Source organism: Antechinus flavipes, chromosome 1 (genome assembly GCF_016432865.1).
Source record: "Antechinus flavipes isolate AdamAnt ecotype Samford, QLD, Australia chromosome 1, AdamAnt_v2, whole genome shotgun sequence".
In the NCBI taxonomy this organism is placed as follows: domain Eukaryota; kingdom Metazoa; phylum Chordata; class Mammalia; order Dasyuromorphia; family Dasyuridae; genus Antechinus; species Antechinus flavipes.
The window spans coordinates 484,057,528-484,077,106 of NC_067398.1; the positions used below are offsets into that span (position 1 = coordinate 484,057,528).

A 19,579-nucleotide genomic window follows, 5' to 3' on the forward strand; every position below is an offset into this window, starting at 1 on the left:
TCTAGTGTTTATTGTATCTGTTAATAGGTTTTTCTTTGCTAATTATTTTCTAGTATGATATTTAAGAGCAGCTATGACTCCAACCTGACAGGCACATGATGTTTTCACACTCTTGAAGAAGAATCGGTAGAACAGGGGCAACATGTTTTGACCTGTTTTGCAGTCCCAGAGAAGTTTTACATGTATTTATGCCCCATGCATATAGCTAGCTGGCTGAGTTTGATGTATTTGTTTGTGTCATAGAATATAAGATTAGAATTGGGGTTACAGTATGTGCTGGATGTAAGTGCCCCTTATTTTGATAATTTCTACATGACCTTGGATAATTCATCAATAATTCTCTAAACTTTGGTATCATTCTCTATAAAATATGAATAATAATTCTTTCACCATTCCACAATGTCACTATAAGAACATTGTAAATTGTGAAGCATTAAGTAAATATAAATTATTTTTATTATTATCTGCCTTCAAAAAATAGTCAATTTCTGGGAGGAAAAATTAGATTCAGAGTACAAATGATTAATATAGAATGTTTTCATATACACCTTTAATAAAGTGCTATTCAGAGAAACCATTGTGATATAGAATCAATGCTGGATTTTAGAGACTGCCACAAGAAACAAGGTTATATCATGTTGGAAAGATTTTGGATACAATCTAGAGAATAGACTGAGTCTAGTTTCTTAGGACTAGCTTAGCTTTGTATGGAAGGGCTCATCTCTTTAATTCTAACCTTGTCCTATTGATAGTTCAGGGAAGAGTTAAAATTTTAGGTGACTTGAAGAGTAAGAAAAAAATTAATAGGAAGTGTAAGTGGCATGTTACATGTTATTGGTAAAAAAAATGTGAGGTAAAAAAATGCTCCCTATCATTATTTCACTTGAAAGGAACGGAAGACATTATCAAAAACATGAATAACTAGGAAAAGTATTGGTTTTATAGTAATAAGAAGATAGAACAGATGGAACTCTACTTCACTGGTAGTCTTAAGTTATAATTGTAGTTGTTCATCCTTTTAGTGATGGTTATAATAATAATAATAATAATAATAATAGTTTTTAAAGTTTTCAACATTGGATGATTCCTAAAGATGAGATTTATAGAAAGACAAAGATGAAAATAATAAGGCAAGAAACTGTGTTAGTGAAAATGGATGGAGTAATAATAATAAAAGAATGAAAATAACTAACATTTATGTGAGGGATTGCAGGTCACAGGAAGATACTCTTGAGCATGACTTCCTTGAGCATTGGTTTCCTAAGGAAAAGAGGTCTACTTTGGCAAGAATCATGCTATAAGATTTCAAATACAAAAAGCTAAACTTTAAGGAACTTACATTTTGATAAGAAAGGACAGTACGGAAAGGGAAAGATAGTTTTAAGGTCTGCAAAGCAGCTTTATATACCCTTTTTCTCATGTGAGTCTTAAAATAACTCTGGGAGGGCCTCCATTAAAAAGATAGATTAAGAATTTGGGTGCTTACAATGTTGATTTCTCAAAAAGATCCATCTATGTATCCAAGTATAAATATCCCCTTATAATCCTAAATATTATAATATTACACTATTAAATGAATTAAAGTTATGTTGACCATTACTTTTTTTTCTTTTTTGCAGAGGCAGTTAGAGTTAAGTGATTTGCCCAGGGTCACACAGCTAGGAAATATTAAGTGTCTGAGGCCAGATTTGAACTCAGGTCCTCCTGACTTCAGGGCCAGTGCTCTCTCCACTGCACCATCTAGTTGTCCCATTCCCCCTTAATTTTAATTTAAAACATTGTTGTGTTCTTATTTTGAAAAGAAAATTAAGAACTAAAAAAAACAGGTCTAGAAGTCCTCTAAACGATACATAAAAATGCTATCATTTATAGATTATTGTGTTCTCAAATATAACAGATACCCATTCTTCATTCTATCCTGCCAAACTAGTCACAAGAACATAAAAAACATAGATTTCATAGTAAGGATAACGATGATGATACCTAGCATTTCTATAATGTTTTCAGATTTGAGGAATCCTTTACAAATATTATCTCATTTTATCTAACAATCTAGGTACTATTAATAATAAGTACTATTAATAATTATGATGATAATGATAACTAACATTTGTATAATGTTTACTCTTTCAGGTACTGTGATATGTGCTTATAATTATTCTCATTTGATTCTGATAATACTGTTAAGTGTTATTATTATCTCAGTTTTACAGATGAGGAAAATGAGGCAAACAAAAATTAAATGATTTACCCAGAGTCATGCAGTTGGAGTTGGAGGCTGGAAGTGAGGTCTGTCAGTTGTATCATCTTGCTACCTTAATGGTTCATAGAAATAGGAATATGAATATACATTGATCCCACGAAATATTTAGTTTTTAATGTTAAGATTTTTACAAGCTTAATATTTCTAGAACTATATACTTAATCTCAGTTTTGCATTAGTCATGGGATTTGCACCAAGATATAGCTTATTACATAGCTCACATGTAAGGGGGTTTCTAAAATTAGGAAGTAAAATGGCACTAATTGTACAATATAAATCATGTGTGGGACAGGAAATTTATTCCTACAAATAAAAGAAATACTAAACACAGAAGATTCACAGCACACAGTAACAACTTAAACGGATTTCAGTAACTGCTTTTAGAATTTGCTGGGCTGATAATTTAACTTCATCAGAACATAAAGTAGATTGCAAAAGGAAATCTTTTGCATTTTATCTTGGTTCCGTGCTGTCCAAATAACTTCTGGTTTAGGTCTTTTGGTAAAACACTCAGTCCTGGGATAATACTTGTTATTAGGAGCTGTCTTTTCCAAGAGTACTGGAGTAGCTGCTGGGGACTCTAACCCAGTGGGACTCAGGACCTCTGGACAGAAGGCAGACTCTTACCTGGCTATAATCTATCATGGTACTGTTAAGATCAAGAAAGAACAAACACAAAAAGGGCAGCATAAATCCAGGTTCAGTCTTGCCTAGACAAACCATGTTCTATAGATGCCTGTACCTAAGTTTGCAATTAGCCAATAAGAGGATTCAGGTCCTAAAAAGGTACTCTTTGGTGTGGTTAGGAGACTTAATTTCCTTTCGGCTCTCTTGTTGCAGGAATTAGAAGTTTTACCTCTAACCCCTTAGGATTTAAGAATCTTGCTGCCCCACGATTTGGCTTCTATTCCATTTCTGTGAGGTCAGTGTTTGTTCACCCACATGTCCTAGCCTTTTTGCTCATACTATGCATATTATTGTGCTGAAATGAGAGAAGACCTGGTCCTTATCATCTGCAAGTTAGCTCCACTTGAAATTAGAGCCTAATTTGGCCAGATTGTGCCCACTAATTTAATCTTTCCAATTAATTCTGGTTTTTCTAATTCTTCTATAGTTTTTATTGTTCTGTAGACTCTTTATAATTTCCATTATTACTTTTAAACCATGGAGCCTAGAATTATATTGTATCTTTAACACAACAAGTACTTAATCAGTACCAAGTGTGGTATGGTAGAAAACTGAAATCACAGGAGACCTGAATTTGAATTCTGATTTTGTCATTTATTGTCTGAGCATTAAAGTCAAGTCACTAAATCTTTTTAAGCTTGTTTCTTCATTTGTAACATGAGAGAGCTCAGACTAGATGATCTCTTCTACATCTAAATCTTTGATTCTAGGTATCAGGTACTGTATAAAGAACTAGGGAGAATAAAAACAATCACAAACTACAACACATCCCTAAATATATAGCCCTTGTTCTTGAGAAGCTTAGATCCTACTGGGGCAATAGGGTTCAATCTCTGGTCATTCTTCTCAGAGGGCTCAGTTTCTGTTCTGGGGAACACTACATCAATGGGGAAAGCAATATGGTCACCAATGGAGGCATTATCTGCATATTTAAACTGTGATAATTTATTCCCTGCTCATCTGCATGGCATAGCCAATGAAATGAGTTGACAAGAATTTTTAAACCGGTAAGTTTGATACTTTTTTTTTAAAAAGCAAAAACAGCCCACACCTTTAATGAAATCACATTTTAATGGGGGAGACTAGATTGTCACAACTCCCACATTCTATTTAGGCAAGGAATAGCCGCTTCTGGACACCTACCAAATTCCAAGAGGTTGGTCAAGGCCCATCTGGTAAAGAGTGGGAGGGTGGTATCTGGATTGCACTATACAATACTTGATTATATTTGCTTTATTTCACTAATTTTAATAAGCATCATTGATGGACACAACAGTATTGTTATTTGGCATCTTTCTAGATATCATAGGTATTTCTCATTCCTTCCATAACCCCCTTGAATTTTATTCCCATATGGTTCTAACTTATTTTTCTAACTTACAATGAGATTTCTGAATGCTTGCCCAAAAAGTTAACTTTAAAAGTGGAATCAATAAAATAATCCAAAGGGAAAGAGAACACTCAAGGAACTCAATATCTTACGTTATACTTGAAATGTCAGCAAATTCAGGTTCAGGATAAACCGAAAAAGGAGATCTGGAGTTTCAAAAAATTGTTCAGCTTCAGGCACCTGAAATTTATTTGAATTATTGTTGTTACTTTCTTCTGATTTTTTTCCTCCCACATAGAGTTTTCCACCATATGTGAACAGATCATAATTTAGAGACTTTCAATTGAGAAATGTTCTTACCTTGTATTTCTTTCTTAGTCATTTCAAGTTGACTCTTCCAGCTCACCAAAAGCAAATAGTAATTTAATTGTATAATTTTAAGTTAAGGTCATAAAACATTGATTTTATTCTTCTTATTCCTTGTGCTTCCAATAAAAGTGGTTAATAGATTGTTGTTCTTCATCCTTCATTCCTGAAGAGGACCAATGACATCAGGAGGATGATGTCTTGACTTGCACCTGAGTTGGAAGTGGGGCAGAGCTATGCAAATAGTTAACATTTTTTATGCTTACCTTATCTGCTTGTGTACATTAAAAATGTTTCTGTAGCATCAGCTAGGCACTTTTAACAATAGTCAACATTTTTCTCTTTAAAACCTTAGGGGTACTTTGAATGTAATCCAGATCTACTGTGAAAGCATTTGGGTTTAGCAGGTTTGTCTAGCACAACAGGGATACTTCCCCTTCCTTTTCTTCCCCTTCTCCTGCTCTCATCTACAGCAACTCTGTTATCTGTTCTTTAATTTTTTCCATCTTTGTCCAAATGGAATGTCAGGGTTTTGCTTAGTGGTAGATTGCTAGAAAAAAAACCCACTTTCAACAGCTGTAACCAATCATAAGTTTCCTGTTTTGCCTGTCCCAAGTGTTGCCTGGGCATGAACAGGGTGAGCTATCCCTATCCCTGTGCCTTTTTTGGTGCAATTGTTGTCTTCTAACCATTAAGAGATAAAACAAACTACATTGAACTCATACTGAAATTTTTCTCCTAGCAGCACTTACTAAGACAGTTTTTGATGTCTTCAAAATAATAGGGCATAAGAAAGGATGACAGTGAAATATTGAAAAAAGAATAAAATGTTGGTTTAAAAAAAATCAGTATTTAGTTTTAGCTCTCTTTACTTCCCAGTAGCATACTCTTATTTTCTTGTAGCTCTGAGTTCCACAATTATGATTTGTGGGTAATGCTTTGCCTTACACAAAATAATTAAGAAAACATTTGCAAAACAGATATTTGGCAAAAATATTTTAATATAACAAAGTTCCATTGTTAAAGGATACACATTTTCTATTTAGAATTAATAATACATACAAATAAACATATCACACTTTTTCTTTGTTGCCTTTATCTCAAATTTTACTTTGGTGAAAAAAGCACCCCCCCCCCCCAAAAGCAACATTTTAGCGTTGAATTGAATTCAACATGGAAATTTAAAGCTAAATTACAAACTGAAAGAACAGTACTTTTTCAGTTTAACACACAGTTCATCTTAATTTTTCATTTACATAAACATTTTATTTAAACAACATTCTACCTCCCACAACAAATAGAAATCTTTCCCCTCAGAATGTTCATAAAACTATGGAACCAGAAAGGACCTATAGATCATCTAGTCCAACCACCTAATTTTGCTGATAGAGAAACTGAGGCCAAAAGAAGATACAGAAAAATCATAAGCAGGTTAATGATGGAGAAAGACTGTGATCCATATCTTTGGTTCTAATCCAATACTCTTTATTATGCTATGCAATTCCTTTTATTTCTTCTCTTTCTTGTTAATGTACATAATGTTATATAAACATCTGGTCTTCTAGGATTAGGAAGGAGGTAAAGAGACCCTGAAGGTTCCCAGATAGACATTTTAGCCACTGATGAAGCATTGTATACTTTCATGTACATAGAACCAAAGTTGTATGTTCCCTATATCCAGTTTCTTTTTAATGGCAATGTTGTGTCAGCTTTCTCTTGATTTCTGCTGTTATATTCACAGGGGTATGGCAAAGATTTTTACTTCTATGATGAAAGAGTAGAGTGGGTATGACTCCAGAGAAGACCTTCAGTAAATATTTATTGAGTTGGACCGAATATCTTTCATGTATTCACTCAAACATTTATTAAGGGCACAGAGCTGCAAGGTGTCCATTCTCCTCTATGAATCCTAGAGTTGGTGTTCTCCTCTAGAGAACAGTTCTACAATCCTAAAATAAGCAGTTCTCAAATTCTATTCCTTTGAATTGAATCTAAAGAAAGCAACAACATATTTGCATGACTGTGTCTAGAAACTTAGGGAAAAACTGGAAGTAATGCAATTTGATAATAATCTTTAGAGTCTCAAATAAGGTAAGGATATGTATAAAAAGGTGGGTGGGTGATGTTAATCTGCATATTCTGCATAATCTAAAGGCTGAATTTTTTGAATGAGTAGAAAGGCTTGAAAAACTAAAAACAACATTCAACTTCATGGCAATATATTCTAACCTTTCAAAACTCAACTGACCTGGTTTTGACAGGGCACACAAATGCTACATTCATCAAAGCTGTAGAGCTTTTTATTGCCACTAGAATTTAAGAAGTGGTCCTTGTTGATGCTTTGCCACAAGTGTGTAATTTATCAGAAGATGATTTGGTGATGAAGTTTCCTAAAATGTTAGTTAGGATGTCCATGAAATTATGAGAACCCTTGTGTCATTTCATTATGTCAGTAGCTGACCACAAGATAAATGACATCTTTCCACTTACACTTTTTAAAATGAAGCCATTTTAAAAAAACTATTACCATGCTTACCTCTATCATTTATGAGAAGTAATTTGAGATCATATGTATCAAGTATAAGATGGAATCTTTGGATTTTTTTTAAGGTGATAGAGTATGTTAACTATTGCTCGCAGTTTGCTTACAGACTTCTGAAATTTCCTAAATGTCATTATGTCCTTACTATATAATTTACTTATTTTTCTGATCATTATAAGAAATGTACCAAAAGCTCAGTGCTTAATAACTGTGGCTTCATGTATACATTACAGAAATATTATCTCCAAGCACCAAGAGATGATAGGATTACATTGAAATTCATATTTTTCTCTCCTAGAAGCTAAATGTGCTTTTGAAAACAGCTTTTGATGCCACAACACAATAAGGCATAGGAAAGGGTGACAATCAAGAAGAAACTTCAGTTGTCCTTCCTTCAAAGTTGGAAGGACTGAATTCTCTAAACTCTCTAAATTGCTTTTGGAGTCTATTAATTTTGCCTTAATTAATTCTTTTTTGATAGGACCTCTAATTTTATAAGATTAAGGAAAGCCTGGTCTGGAAATTCACTCCACCAATACATATGAGACATCTGTTTGTAACTTAGTGTCTTAGAGAGTAATATGCTCAGACTGTGAAATTAATTGACTTCTCCATAGTCATAGAGCAAGTTATATGTCAGAGGAAACTGAAACTCAAGTATTCTTGTCTCTGTTGTTGGTTCTTTATGTACTATGTTATGCTGCCCTTATTGGTACTGCAAAAAGAAAATGATTCAAAGCTTCTTCACACAGTTTTTTCTGGTGTCATAATTTTTGATGTCTTAATTTAAATAATATTTTTACATCAACTGTAACAACTTATTATTGTCTGAGTTTAAGATTTGGGTTGTAATCCTAATCATTGGATAAAAATAGCCAATAATGTTTTGGGACTATATAATAAGTTAAAATGGCCAAGTTTGCTCATTATTCCATCCCATTTATTTTTGGTCATATCTATCAAGAGCATGAATCTCTTGTGCAAGTCATATTACATGATCCTGCTAGTTGAGTAGTACTAGGTAAGCTGCAGTGAGTGGGACCAGGTAAGCTGCAGTGAGTGGGACCAGGTAAGTTGCACTGAGTGGGACCAGGTAAGCTGCAGTGAGGGGGACCAGGTAAACTGCACTGAGTGGGACCAGGTAAGCTGCAGTGAGTGGGACCAGGTAAACTGCACTGAGTGGGACCAGGTAAGCTGCAGTGAGTGCGACCAGGTAAACTGCACTGAGTGGGACCAGGTAAGTTGCACTGAGTGGGACCAGGTAAACTACACTGAGTGGGACCAGGTAAGCTGCAGTGAGTGGGACCAGGTAAACTGCACTGAGTGGGACCAGGTAAGTTGCACTGAGTAGGACCTGGTAAGCTGCACTGAGTAGGTTCAGATAAGCAGCACTGAGTAGGACCATGCAGGTTGCCTTGAATTCCAGAAACATTTGAAATGGGGCAAATTACTCTTTCTGTCACTGTCATGTTTTCTGTGAGCTGAGAATCAAAGACTACATTTGAAGGCTGCAAGAATGAACTAGAAGCAGTATAAGATTCACCCATCAAAAAATTACCCTGGAGCAAAGGATCAGGTATTGGAATTGCAGGCACCAAGACAGAACCAGAAGCAGAGAGAGTTGAAGTTCCATTGCTATAGAAAGTTGTTCCTGTAGCAGGTTGACAGGTAACATTGGTGGTAGGCTGACAGGTAACATTGGTGGTAGGCTGACAGGTAACATTTGTAGATGTGGCACATGCTGACACTGATCCAGAAGTTTCAGTTGTAGTTGTTTTCCCAGGTGCCTCAGAGGGTTTAGTTTCATTATCAATACCCATGCTTATTTCTGCCAGCTTCTTAAATTTTGGCCCTAATGAATCCAAGAAGCTGTCATCTAAATCATCTGCAATAAAACTACAACATCCTACAGGAGAACTAGGAGGTTCTACTCCTTCATCATCATAAACTAAGAGGCAGTCACTTACTAATTGATCATCTTCTTCTTCTGCACAGGCAACTGCTTTCTAAAAACAGAGAAGAATAGAGAAAAAGGAATAATTTTAATAAATTACTTTGATCAAATGTTGATCCTTGTCATGTTCTCCATATAAAGCAGAACAATTATAATTTATCTTATATATGACAAATTTTCACCCTCTTGTGAAATGGGGAAATGAGTATACTGGAATGATATCCTTGCAATGCAAATTATATTTCCAGCTTCTTTGTATAGATACTAATGCATCAAAAAAGATGTGGTTATCAAGAAAAGTTTACCATTCATAAGTAATTTTGAGATTTTGTTGGGAATGGGCAAGGAGAGAAAGAGATGGTTTTAGTTGTTGAGCTATTGTCTTTCCAATATGAATGATACAAACAGTGGATTATGTGCTTTCTAAGGTTCTTGCTAGTTCTCTTGATCCCTGTGAACTGTATTTTTGTACAGATCCAGAGCTGGTCCCCTTATAATTTTAGAACCCAACCTTTTCAGAGATTTTTACACCTTAACAAAAATGTAATGATTAGCTTCTGAGTGCTCATTTATATCAAAGTAAATTTTCTTCAGTAAAAGAGGCTTAGTAGAAAAACAAATAAAAGTTCCCTTCAAATTATATACCTGCCTGCTCCTTTCCAGATAGTTTTCCATAAAGTACATTTCAAGTGAATCTCTGTGTTCTAATTACCCAAACTGTGGATTTCCAAGGGTAGGGATAAGAGGTGGGTATTGATGAAATAGATACAATTGATACTAATTTCAAGATTTTGAAAAAGATGAAAAAGTAGGAAAAGGAAAGGAGAAGAAAGTCTGAATTGCCAAAGCTATATAACAGGTATGAGATCTTCCTAGTGAAATGCAACTGTATACTTTCTCTTGTAAAATCATGTCTTAATAAAGTTTTAAAAATAGCAGGTCCTAGAAAACTTGTTACAGAAACCAAGAGGAAGAAAAACATTGTAGCAGTTGGTGATTCCCTGCTGAGAGGTTAAAAACAGCCATATATGGATCTTAAGATGGATAATTAACCAATGTATTGTTTTCATGGATATGTAGTTGACATGTGACAGAGATTGACAACTACCTGCTGCTATTATGTGGGAACATTGAAGTCACTAGATTTAATGTGCTATTTTATTTAAATCTATTTTTACTGTTGAAAGTCAGATTTTGAAAGAGAAAGTATATTAGAAGTAAGCAACTTTTGGTTTTGTTTTCTTTTTTTTTTTTTTTTTTTTTTTTGGTCCATGTGAATTTTTAGTGTGACAAAGCAGCCCAAAGGTCTAATGCCATCTTAGCTGCCTTTACAGAAATAGCTTTAGGAAGGCCAGGATTGTTTTTTACTCCGTGTTGGTCAGCCCATTTTTGGAATACTGTGTGCAGTCCTCAGTACTGTATTTTTAAAAAGGCATTCACAAACTGGCAGACATCTTGAGAATGATAATCAGAATGCTGAGAAGCCTCAAGAATATGTCATTTATAAGATATGATTCAGTGTATTGGAAATATCAAGTTTGGAAAAGAAAACACTAAGGATATATCCACCTGTATTCAAGTATTTGAAAAATTATCTTATGAAAAAGAGAATAGACATCTTGTTAATACCAGTAAGCAGAAGAAGAGCCAGTGAGTGGAAGTTATAGGGATAAAAACTGATTCTGCTCAATATAAGAATGAACTTTCTAAAAATTAAGTTTATTTTTAAACAAAACATTCTACTTTTTTGGATAGTGAGCTCTCTCTCTCTCTCTCTCTCTCTCTCTCTCTCTCTCTCTCTCTCTCTCTCTCTTTCTCTCTTATCACTAGACATGTTTAAGAAGTTATTGCATGAATAAATACCAGGATCACACCTGTGCAGTTTTATACCATTTAGTGATATTAGGACAAGAAATTGGACCAAAAGAGGCTAAATGATTATAACCTCAAAATTTACATATCTTATGAAGTATTCAACAGCATTTAATCTGTGAAAATCCTTGTCTTGCTTTTCTAGGCTGCTGACTCTTTCAGGGAGCTTGGCCTGCCCACTGAGTGCAGAAATATCATTTAAATGCCTTTGCTTGGGTTGAATTCTTTCAGAGGTGAAACCACAACATATACCTGATATCGCGAAAATATGACTCGGAAAGCCAACAAGAATAAGTGAAGATCTGAATTTACTTATTTATACAATCATATATAACTTAACTGACATACTCCTCCAAATATAAGGAAACTAGGCTCTTTAAGTATAGGGAATTTATTTAGTGCAGTAATCCTTAGTTAAGAGGGCATTGAATTTCAATTATATCTCTAGTATATCAAGGAAAGCATCATAAAGATAACATAATGATTTTTCTAATGATAGAGAATTAATTAAGCATTTACTCTGTGACAGGTACTGTTTAAGTCCCTTAGCTAATTTAGATAGAAATAATTTTTAAAAATATATTTTGTGATTCAAGCTTTCTGTAAAGCTCATTACAAAAGTAGATTCGGACTCAAAGAAAAGATTTTTAATATGATGATATATTCTCCTATAGCCACAACATATTTACCCAATTACCTGAGAGAAATAGGTGTCCAAGAAAGTCATACTGATTGGTCCTTCAGCACATTCTCTAATGGTTCCTCCAGTGGAATGTCTTGTCCTCATTGTTCCAGAATACCCAGTACCTCCCAAGCCTGCAGTTCCTCCTGATCCGGAAGCTGCTCTAAGTCTGGTCATTAATTCTATACCACAAGTTCCTTCTGTGATGGTCTCTGCTGCATATGCATTTGTACAAACTTCTAAAAATTGGGGGGAAAATTATGTTCAGTCCTGTGATTTATCATTATCCTTTGCAATTTGACTTTTGATTGCTAGGGTTATTATTGAGGAAGTAAATTCACAGTGGAGAGAAAATGCAATTCTATACCTATAAGAGTATAATCATATCCTGTTACTACTATTTGTCAGAAGCAAAAATGGATTACTAGGGGAAAAAAGGAAATCTAAACTTAATTAAAATTAATTGAAAATTATAGCTTATTATTAAAAATAGTTTTGAAAGATAATTTTGCTCAGGACCTATGTTTATTAATCTGGGGAATTTCTGATATAAACATTGCTTCCACTGATTCATATTGATTCTTAAGTTTAACATATTCAATGTCTTTAAACATTGATTTAATTTGATTAAAAATTAATTTAAATCAATAAACATATAAAAGAGTATTAGAAAGGCAGGGCGGGGAGGAATTAGCCTGGTATAGAAATGGTGGAAAAGGAACATAGATTATATGCATTCTGTATAGGATGATGGAATCATAGATCTGGCAGGGGAAAGGGCATCAGCAGCCATCTAGTTTAATCTCTTCATTTTATGAATGAGTAAACTGAGATTTAAGATTGGAAAAAAAAAATTGTCCAAGATCATACAAGTAGTACCAAAGGCAGGATTTGAATCCAAGGCCTTTCACTCTAAAACCAGTGTGCTTTCCATTGTTCATGCTACCTCATCTGTATAGGCAGGACTGTGCTAAGTCCTGGGGATGCAAAGACAAAAATGATATGGTCCCCACCCTCAATGAATTTGTTTTCTACCTATTAGGTAGAAATATGGTAGAGTGACTATATACATATGATAAGAAAATGCAAAATAACTATAAGATAAATATGTTTCTTTGAGGGGAGGGGAGGAAGGGTACTAACAACTTGGAAGATCAGGAGGATCATGCAAGATGTAGCACTTCCACTGAGACTTGAAGTAGGCTAGGAATTCCAAATCACAGAGATGATTTGCATAGGGGCACAGTCTGTGAGAATATGTGGAGGTGGGAAAAAATAGTGCTATGCATAGGGAATAGCAAACAGATCAATTGGTTTAAATGTAGAATGCATGAAAGGCAGAAATGTAGAACTTATCTTGAAAGATTATCTAGAACCAGACTCTAAAAGTCTAATACAACTACCCACTGCTATTATGTGGGAACATTGAAGTCATTAGATTTAATGTTTTTAAATTTCAAATAGAGAAGTTTATATTTAATCAAAGAAGCAATATGGAACTATTGAAGTGTCATGGTTTCTGAGCAGACTAGTCAAACTTCTACTACAGGAATATTCACTCAGCAACTGTGGGGAGGATGGCTTGGTAAAGGGAAAGAGACCCAGGAAGAGACTATTGTAACAGTCAATAGAAGTCTATAGAAGAGGTAATGCTAATTTGAAGTAGAGTGATAGTCCTATAACAAAAGAGAGACAGACAGAGAGATAGAGAGACAGAGACAGAGAGACAGAGACAGAGAGAGAAACAGAGAGAAGAGACAGAGAGACAGAGACAGGACATACACACACACACACACACACACACACACACACACACGCACACAGACAGAGAAAGAATCACACAGAGAGAGAGAGATATACTGAGGCCAAGACAGAGAAAGAGTCAAAAAGAAAGAAGAGGAGAAGAAAGAGAAGCAGAGGGAAGGACAGGGGGGGGGGGAGAGAAGAAAAGAGAGGAGTGGGAGAGAGAGAGAAAGACACACACTTAGATGCAGAAAACAGGTAAAAGCAGAGTAGAACAAATTTGATCTAACTCATGGGAGCTGATTATTAAATTTCCGTATAAGCATTTACAAGTTAGAAATCAACAAATGTAACAAAATCAGGACTTCCTTTATTTTTTTGTTGGTTATCTAGACTTGAGAAAGGGGGAAATGTTGGTAATGCAGATTAAATTTAAAAATATGCATTAAACATTTACCAGCACACTGTTGGATAGAGACAAATATTTGGTAGCTGATTTAGATATGGGGACAGGAGGACAGTAAAGAATCATGATTTACTCCAAATTTTCAAACTGGGTGGTATCTTTGACAGGAGTAGGAAAGTTAGAAAGAGAATTGAGCTTTACTTGGGGAGTTGGTGAAGAAAATGAATTATATTTTAGATGTATTGAGTTTGAGATTCTTATGGAATCCAGAAAAACTTATTTGGTAGTTTATGTTCTTAGAGAACCACCTAGTGAAGTGTTGAAAAGTTAACTGATTTGATCATAGTTACATAGCTAGGAAGTGTCACACCCTGGAGAGAACTGATCTCCCAGATTGGCTTACAGCATGCTGCCTCTCGTTTTTAGATGATAAAAGTGAGAAATGTAGTGAGAAAGGGAAATAGAGTGCACATTTGTGGAAACCAACTTGCATAATGCAAATTTATTGTCTAGAGAAAAAAAAATTCACTTACCAGAATTTTCCATAAATTCGGTTCCATTGGCTGTTATTGGAGGCACACAAATATTTGTGATCTCCTACAAATCACCAGAAAAATCCTTATTTTAAAATGAATTGGTATGATTCTCTAGCCATATTGGTTTATAATAATATTATACAAATATAAATACATGAAATACATTTTAATGGAAGTTATGATTCATTTTTTTTGGCTCAAGAATAGAAAATCTTAAGAGGCATAGTGATGACTCTAAATCTTTTGGTGAGGCCCCCAAACCATTCACATTTTGGTTCCCATTCTTCCTTCTTCTTTTAGCCTCCTCAAATCAAATATATTTTAAAAATCACATTTAAATGAATATTTTACAAATATTGACATACCTTATCTTGTGGCTGGGCACCTTCTATTCCCCATTGGTGAATTGTACCTTCAGACCCATCTGGCACAGGAACAAATCCAGATCCAACACCACCTAGGCCTCCTGCCCCACAGTCACAAAATAATAACAGAAGGGGGGCCACTATAAAAAATGAAAAAAATATTCAAACTAAAAACTATATCTGAAAATCCAAAAGAAGCCAGTGAGAACTATAATAGCTCACATTTTATAGCACTTCTCTACTTCCTAGCTTCCTAGATTATAATAATGGCTAAGTCACTAAATAAACTAGCTAATAATAACATATAGTACTTTAAACTTTGTTAAGCATTTTACAAATATTTCATTTAATTTTCATAAGAATGCTATAAGACAAGTACAATTATTATCCTCATCTTACAGGTGAGAAACTGAGGCAAATTGAAGTTAGTCACTTACCCAGCTTCAAATGTCTGAGGCATAATTTGAACTCATCTTCCAGAGTCCAGGCCAAACTTTCTATTACATGACCTAGCTGCCGAGTTATGTCCTTTAAGTATTATGAATTTCATTTTACAGAAAAGGAAACTGAAATTGAGTAGTTATGTGATTCCTTTCTCCCTCTGTAGTGTCACATAACTGGTGAGTATCTGAAACAATATTTGAATGTAGCTTTTCCTAATTTCAAATCCATTCTTCTGTTTGCTATACCATGAGTTAAATAATTTGTGTTGTTGCTTACTTGGATAAACTACATCATTTGCTTTGAAATGAAAAGATAAAAATTACTGTGAAATGACAAGCCACACTTTCAAATTCTCTTAAGAGGCCATTTCTTCCAGTGATTACCATATTGGAAAATGGTTATGGTTTTCAAATTAAAATGAGCATTAGATTTTTTTTGTCATGATAATATATTTTACATGTTAGCTAGTTGTAGCAGTCACTCAGCCCCTGCATGGAAATAATACATTTCCTGTAATGGGCTGAAGCTTGAGTTGATGCACTGAGGTCCCAAGCACATGAGGCTAAATAGTAATTGGACCATACTCTATTAATATATAAGCTTGGAGAAAGAATGGCCCCCACCCACTCTTTGTGCAAGTCCTGATGTGTTGTATAGGAAATGACTGATTTTGGTGGGTGGAGGCAGGGGAGTGGAAAAGGAAGGGGAAGGAGAGACTGTTTGCTTTTGCCATTGCGACGACCTTTCTGTTTGATTTCCCAATTAAATTTCCATAGTAGAACTAGAATACAATAATGGAATGTAATACTTACACAACAACATCAAAAGGCCAAGAAGCAGTAGACCAATGCCAGCAGGACCAAGGCTTACTGATGGTTTCCCTCTTTGCCTATTAGTATCACCAGGTTTTGGGAAGGGAACCTTCTCAACACACTTTTGGTTCTCATCACAGTCACAGGCTCGTAATTCCAGAGTCTCGGGTATTTCACAACTCATACCTTGCCTGTCTGTAACTATGAGAGACAGTGGATATGTTCCAGTAGATAGTGTTTTCTGGGCTCTCAAAATTGCAGAGGTATCTATAGAGGAACAAAACAACAGGAGATAATGATTGTTATTACAAATTTAAAATTGTCTTCTTATGATAACATTCAAGGAAGCCAAACTAGCTATTCTACTAGTAAAGTCTTCCTTTCATACCTCATTGGGATATGGAGCTAACCTTGATCTACAAGGCTGCAGCAATGATATACCATATTGTGGGTCCTACAGAGTTAGAAAGGCTTAGAATTCTTGCTCTGTAACTGACTATAGACCATCTAAGTTTAATTCAGAGAAGCTCATCACCAGAGGCCCTTAGGTTATGGAACAGCTCATGAGACAGTACCATGTTGTGGAGGGGAGTACTCATATTAATAAAATCTTGGCAAACCTAAAAGTCCTTATGAAATTGTTTGGATTAAAATGGTCTAGGGACTAGCAAAGATGCCAAAGTAAAAGGAAGCAGTACAGCCTAGCTCCCCAATCCCCTTCTTCCCCATAACTACTCTGACTAAGCTTTCAGAAGAATAGAGGGGAGATTGGGAAATCTAAGAAGAAATTGAAAAGGTTTATACATTCTTAAATAATCATTTGGACCTTTCAAGATTGTCCACAGGACTGTAATTGATATCACGGTATGAGATTGAAGTAGAATTTTTTCTTCCCAAGGGATAGACCTCCCTATTTCTTAGCAAATTTATTTACATTTTCTGTATATTGTTTAATTGTAGATTTTGGTCATAGGACTTTAAGCTCAGGTTGGCATTAAATCTCATGTGATCATGCTAAAATAACTTCTTTTTGGAGCTACAATTCATATATTCTGAAGTATGTACAAACCTGACTTGGTGAGAGAAGTCATTCTATTTAACAAATATTTATTGAGTGTCTATTATATTCAAACCATTTGGACATAGAGAGGCTACAAAGAAAGGTGTGGCACTAAACCTACTCCCAAAGAAAAAGGAATATAAGAAATGTACAAAGATGACTGATATAAGGGATAGTGGAATATGTGCAAAGAAGAGATGTGGACAATAATAAGTTATAAGAAATTTGGGATCACTTTTACCTGGAAGGTCAGGGAAGTCTTAAGAGAGGAGTTACCACTTGAATTGTACTTTATCAACAACTGGAGCTATAGGGGGAGCAGGTAGGATATATTTCAGACTTCAGGGCCACATTAGCAAGGACAAAGGCATGGGAAAGCATAGGATGAGGAGAAGTAATGGAAAGTAGTCCACTTTGGCTGGAATATAGGGGAAAGAATATGAGATATGCCTGGAAAGGTAGATAACAGTTAAATTGTAGGTAGCATTGAATGCTAACACTAGATATTTATATTTTATTGAGTAGACAATAGGAAGTTGCAGCAGATTTTTGATGAGAATAATGACATGATCAGAGTAAGGCAGGAATATTACTTGACCAGTACTATGGTGAAAGGATTTGAAGTAGGAGAGACTAGAGGTGGGAATGGCAGTTAGGAGGATTATATAGTAATCCAAGTTAAAAAAAAAAAAGGAAAGGGAACTTAATATGGAATTCATAGTAGGAACCCAAAGCAGGGAACAAAGGAGGGATATTGTGAAGGGAAGACTAATTGATGAAACTTGGCAACTAATTAGATAGAAGGGATGGTAGAAGTGACAGAATAAAAGATGATTTCGTGGTTATGAGCCTAGGTAAGTAGAAAAAGGGTGACATGATCAATGGAAACTGAAAAGTTAGAACAAGGATTAGATTTAGGGAAGAAGGTACTGAGGTCAGTTTTGGAACAGATTGGATTTGATATCCCAACATAACAGGTAGGTAGATATAATCAGCAGATATCTTGACTGGAGATATAAGGAGAGGTTGAGGTAGACAGATGACACAGGAAAAGCTACAAGAGTAGAGTGGAGGAAATCATCATGGAAAGTGTACAGAGAGACAGTCAAAGAGTAGAACATCAACAATAAAGACTGAAAGATTAGAACATGTAGAAAAATGGTATTATAATCTGGTTGCTTATGCCATACAGTGTGGGAAAGACAACACTATTGGGTCCACAGAATCACAAGATTTTACTTGCTAGGCAATAGGGAGCCAATGAAAGGCTTTGTTTTAAACATTTTTAAGCTAAATAAGTGACATAATGAGAACATTGTGATTTTTAAGGGGTTTTCTAGTTGTACTTGGGCAGGAACTACTAAGTAAGCTCTTGCCAATGATCTGGAAATGAACAAGAAGCATTTTGTAATTTCTGAATAAACAATTTATTCTCTCTTTATGGTAGTGCTTTCTGTAGCATTGAAGATCTGGAAACTAGATACTGAATGGGGTACCCATCAGTTGGGAATGGCTAAATAAATTATGGCAAGTGTATGTAATAGAATATTATTCAGCCATAAGAATAACAAGGGGCACAATTTCAGGAAGATGTATGAATTGATAGATTGAAGTGAACAGAATCAGGAGAATAACTGATGCAATAACAATGACAACATTGTAAAGACAACCTTGAATGATTTAAGAACTTTGATCAGTGCAATGACCTACCACTATCTGACACCGTCACTAACGATCCATGCTATTGACCTCCTATGATAGAGTGGTGATGGATGTGAAATTCAGAATGAATTTGAAGGGTTGAGTATCTGGCTCATTTTGCAGAGGTTTAGCTGTGACAATAACTGATGCAGATGTATGACAAACTGTTTCCACATTTTTGGAGGGCTGATATGGAAATTTGTTTTGCTTAACTATGTCCATTTGTTATATAAGTTGTCATTTTCTTTTCATTTAATTTGAGTTGGAGAGGTAAGAACAAGAGAATCTAAATGCTTGATAACTGAAAAAAAATTTAAAAAGAAAATCATTTTACTCACCATTTATTGCTGTAATGCTCCATATTGCTGGAGTCCCCACAGGCTGTTCAACTAGGGAAAATTTGAAGGGTTGAATGTATGGCTGGTTTTGCAGAGGCTTAGCTGTGACAATAACTGATGCAGATGTACGACAAACCGTTTCCTTGTTAGCGGAAATTTTAAGACAATTTTCATCGAAATCGGGCACTTTAACAATTATGGTGCCTGTTGATGTCTTTCCTGTGCTATCTATAACAATAACATTGTGGAATTAAAAAAAAATGTAAAAGGCATCTGCAGGTACACACAATGGCATGTCTTCACAGAATCTACTGGTCATGAGAATTTTCATTAGCAAATATAAAAATTGTAAAATATTATGACTTCTAAATCAGACTGATTTTATATATTCTTCCAACTGGGAAGCTCTTATGACTAACCCATGTTCTATATTATTTTAGGTTTTTTTTGAAGCAAGGATCATAGGATTATTGATTTA

General features: G+C 34.9%; 1 protein-coding gene across 1 annotated transcript in view; it reads right to left on the reverse strand.

The window, feature by feature from the left end:
* Positions 1-5,629: 5,629 nt before the first annotated feature.
* DSG3 (desmoglein 3) overlaps positions 5,630-19,579 on the reverse strand; it is a 43,877-nt gene continuing 29,927 nt past the window's right edge. Inside the window, exons 11-16 of the mRNA XM_051970292.1 lie at positions 19,102-19,329; positions 16,003-16,269; positions 14,747-14,886; positions 14,379-14,442; positions 11,712-11,935; positions 5,630-9,194 (exon numbers count right to left, since the gene is read on the reverse strand). Of these exons, the coding sequence (XP_051826252.1) occupies positions 8,148-9,194; positions 11,712-11,935; positions 14,379-14,442; positions 14,747-14,886; positions 16,003-16,269; positions 19,102-19,329 (1,970 nt within the window). The 3' untranslated portion in view covers positions 5,630-8,147. The remainder of the gene's footprint in view (positions 9,195-11,711; positions 11,936-14,378; positions 14,443-14,746; positions 14,887-16,002; positions 16,270-19,101; positions 19,330-19,579) is intronic.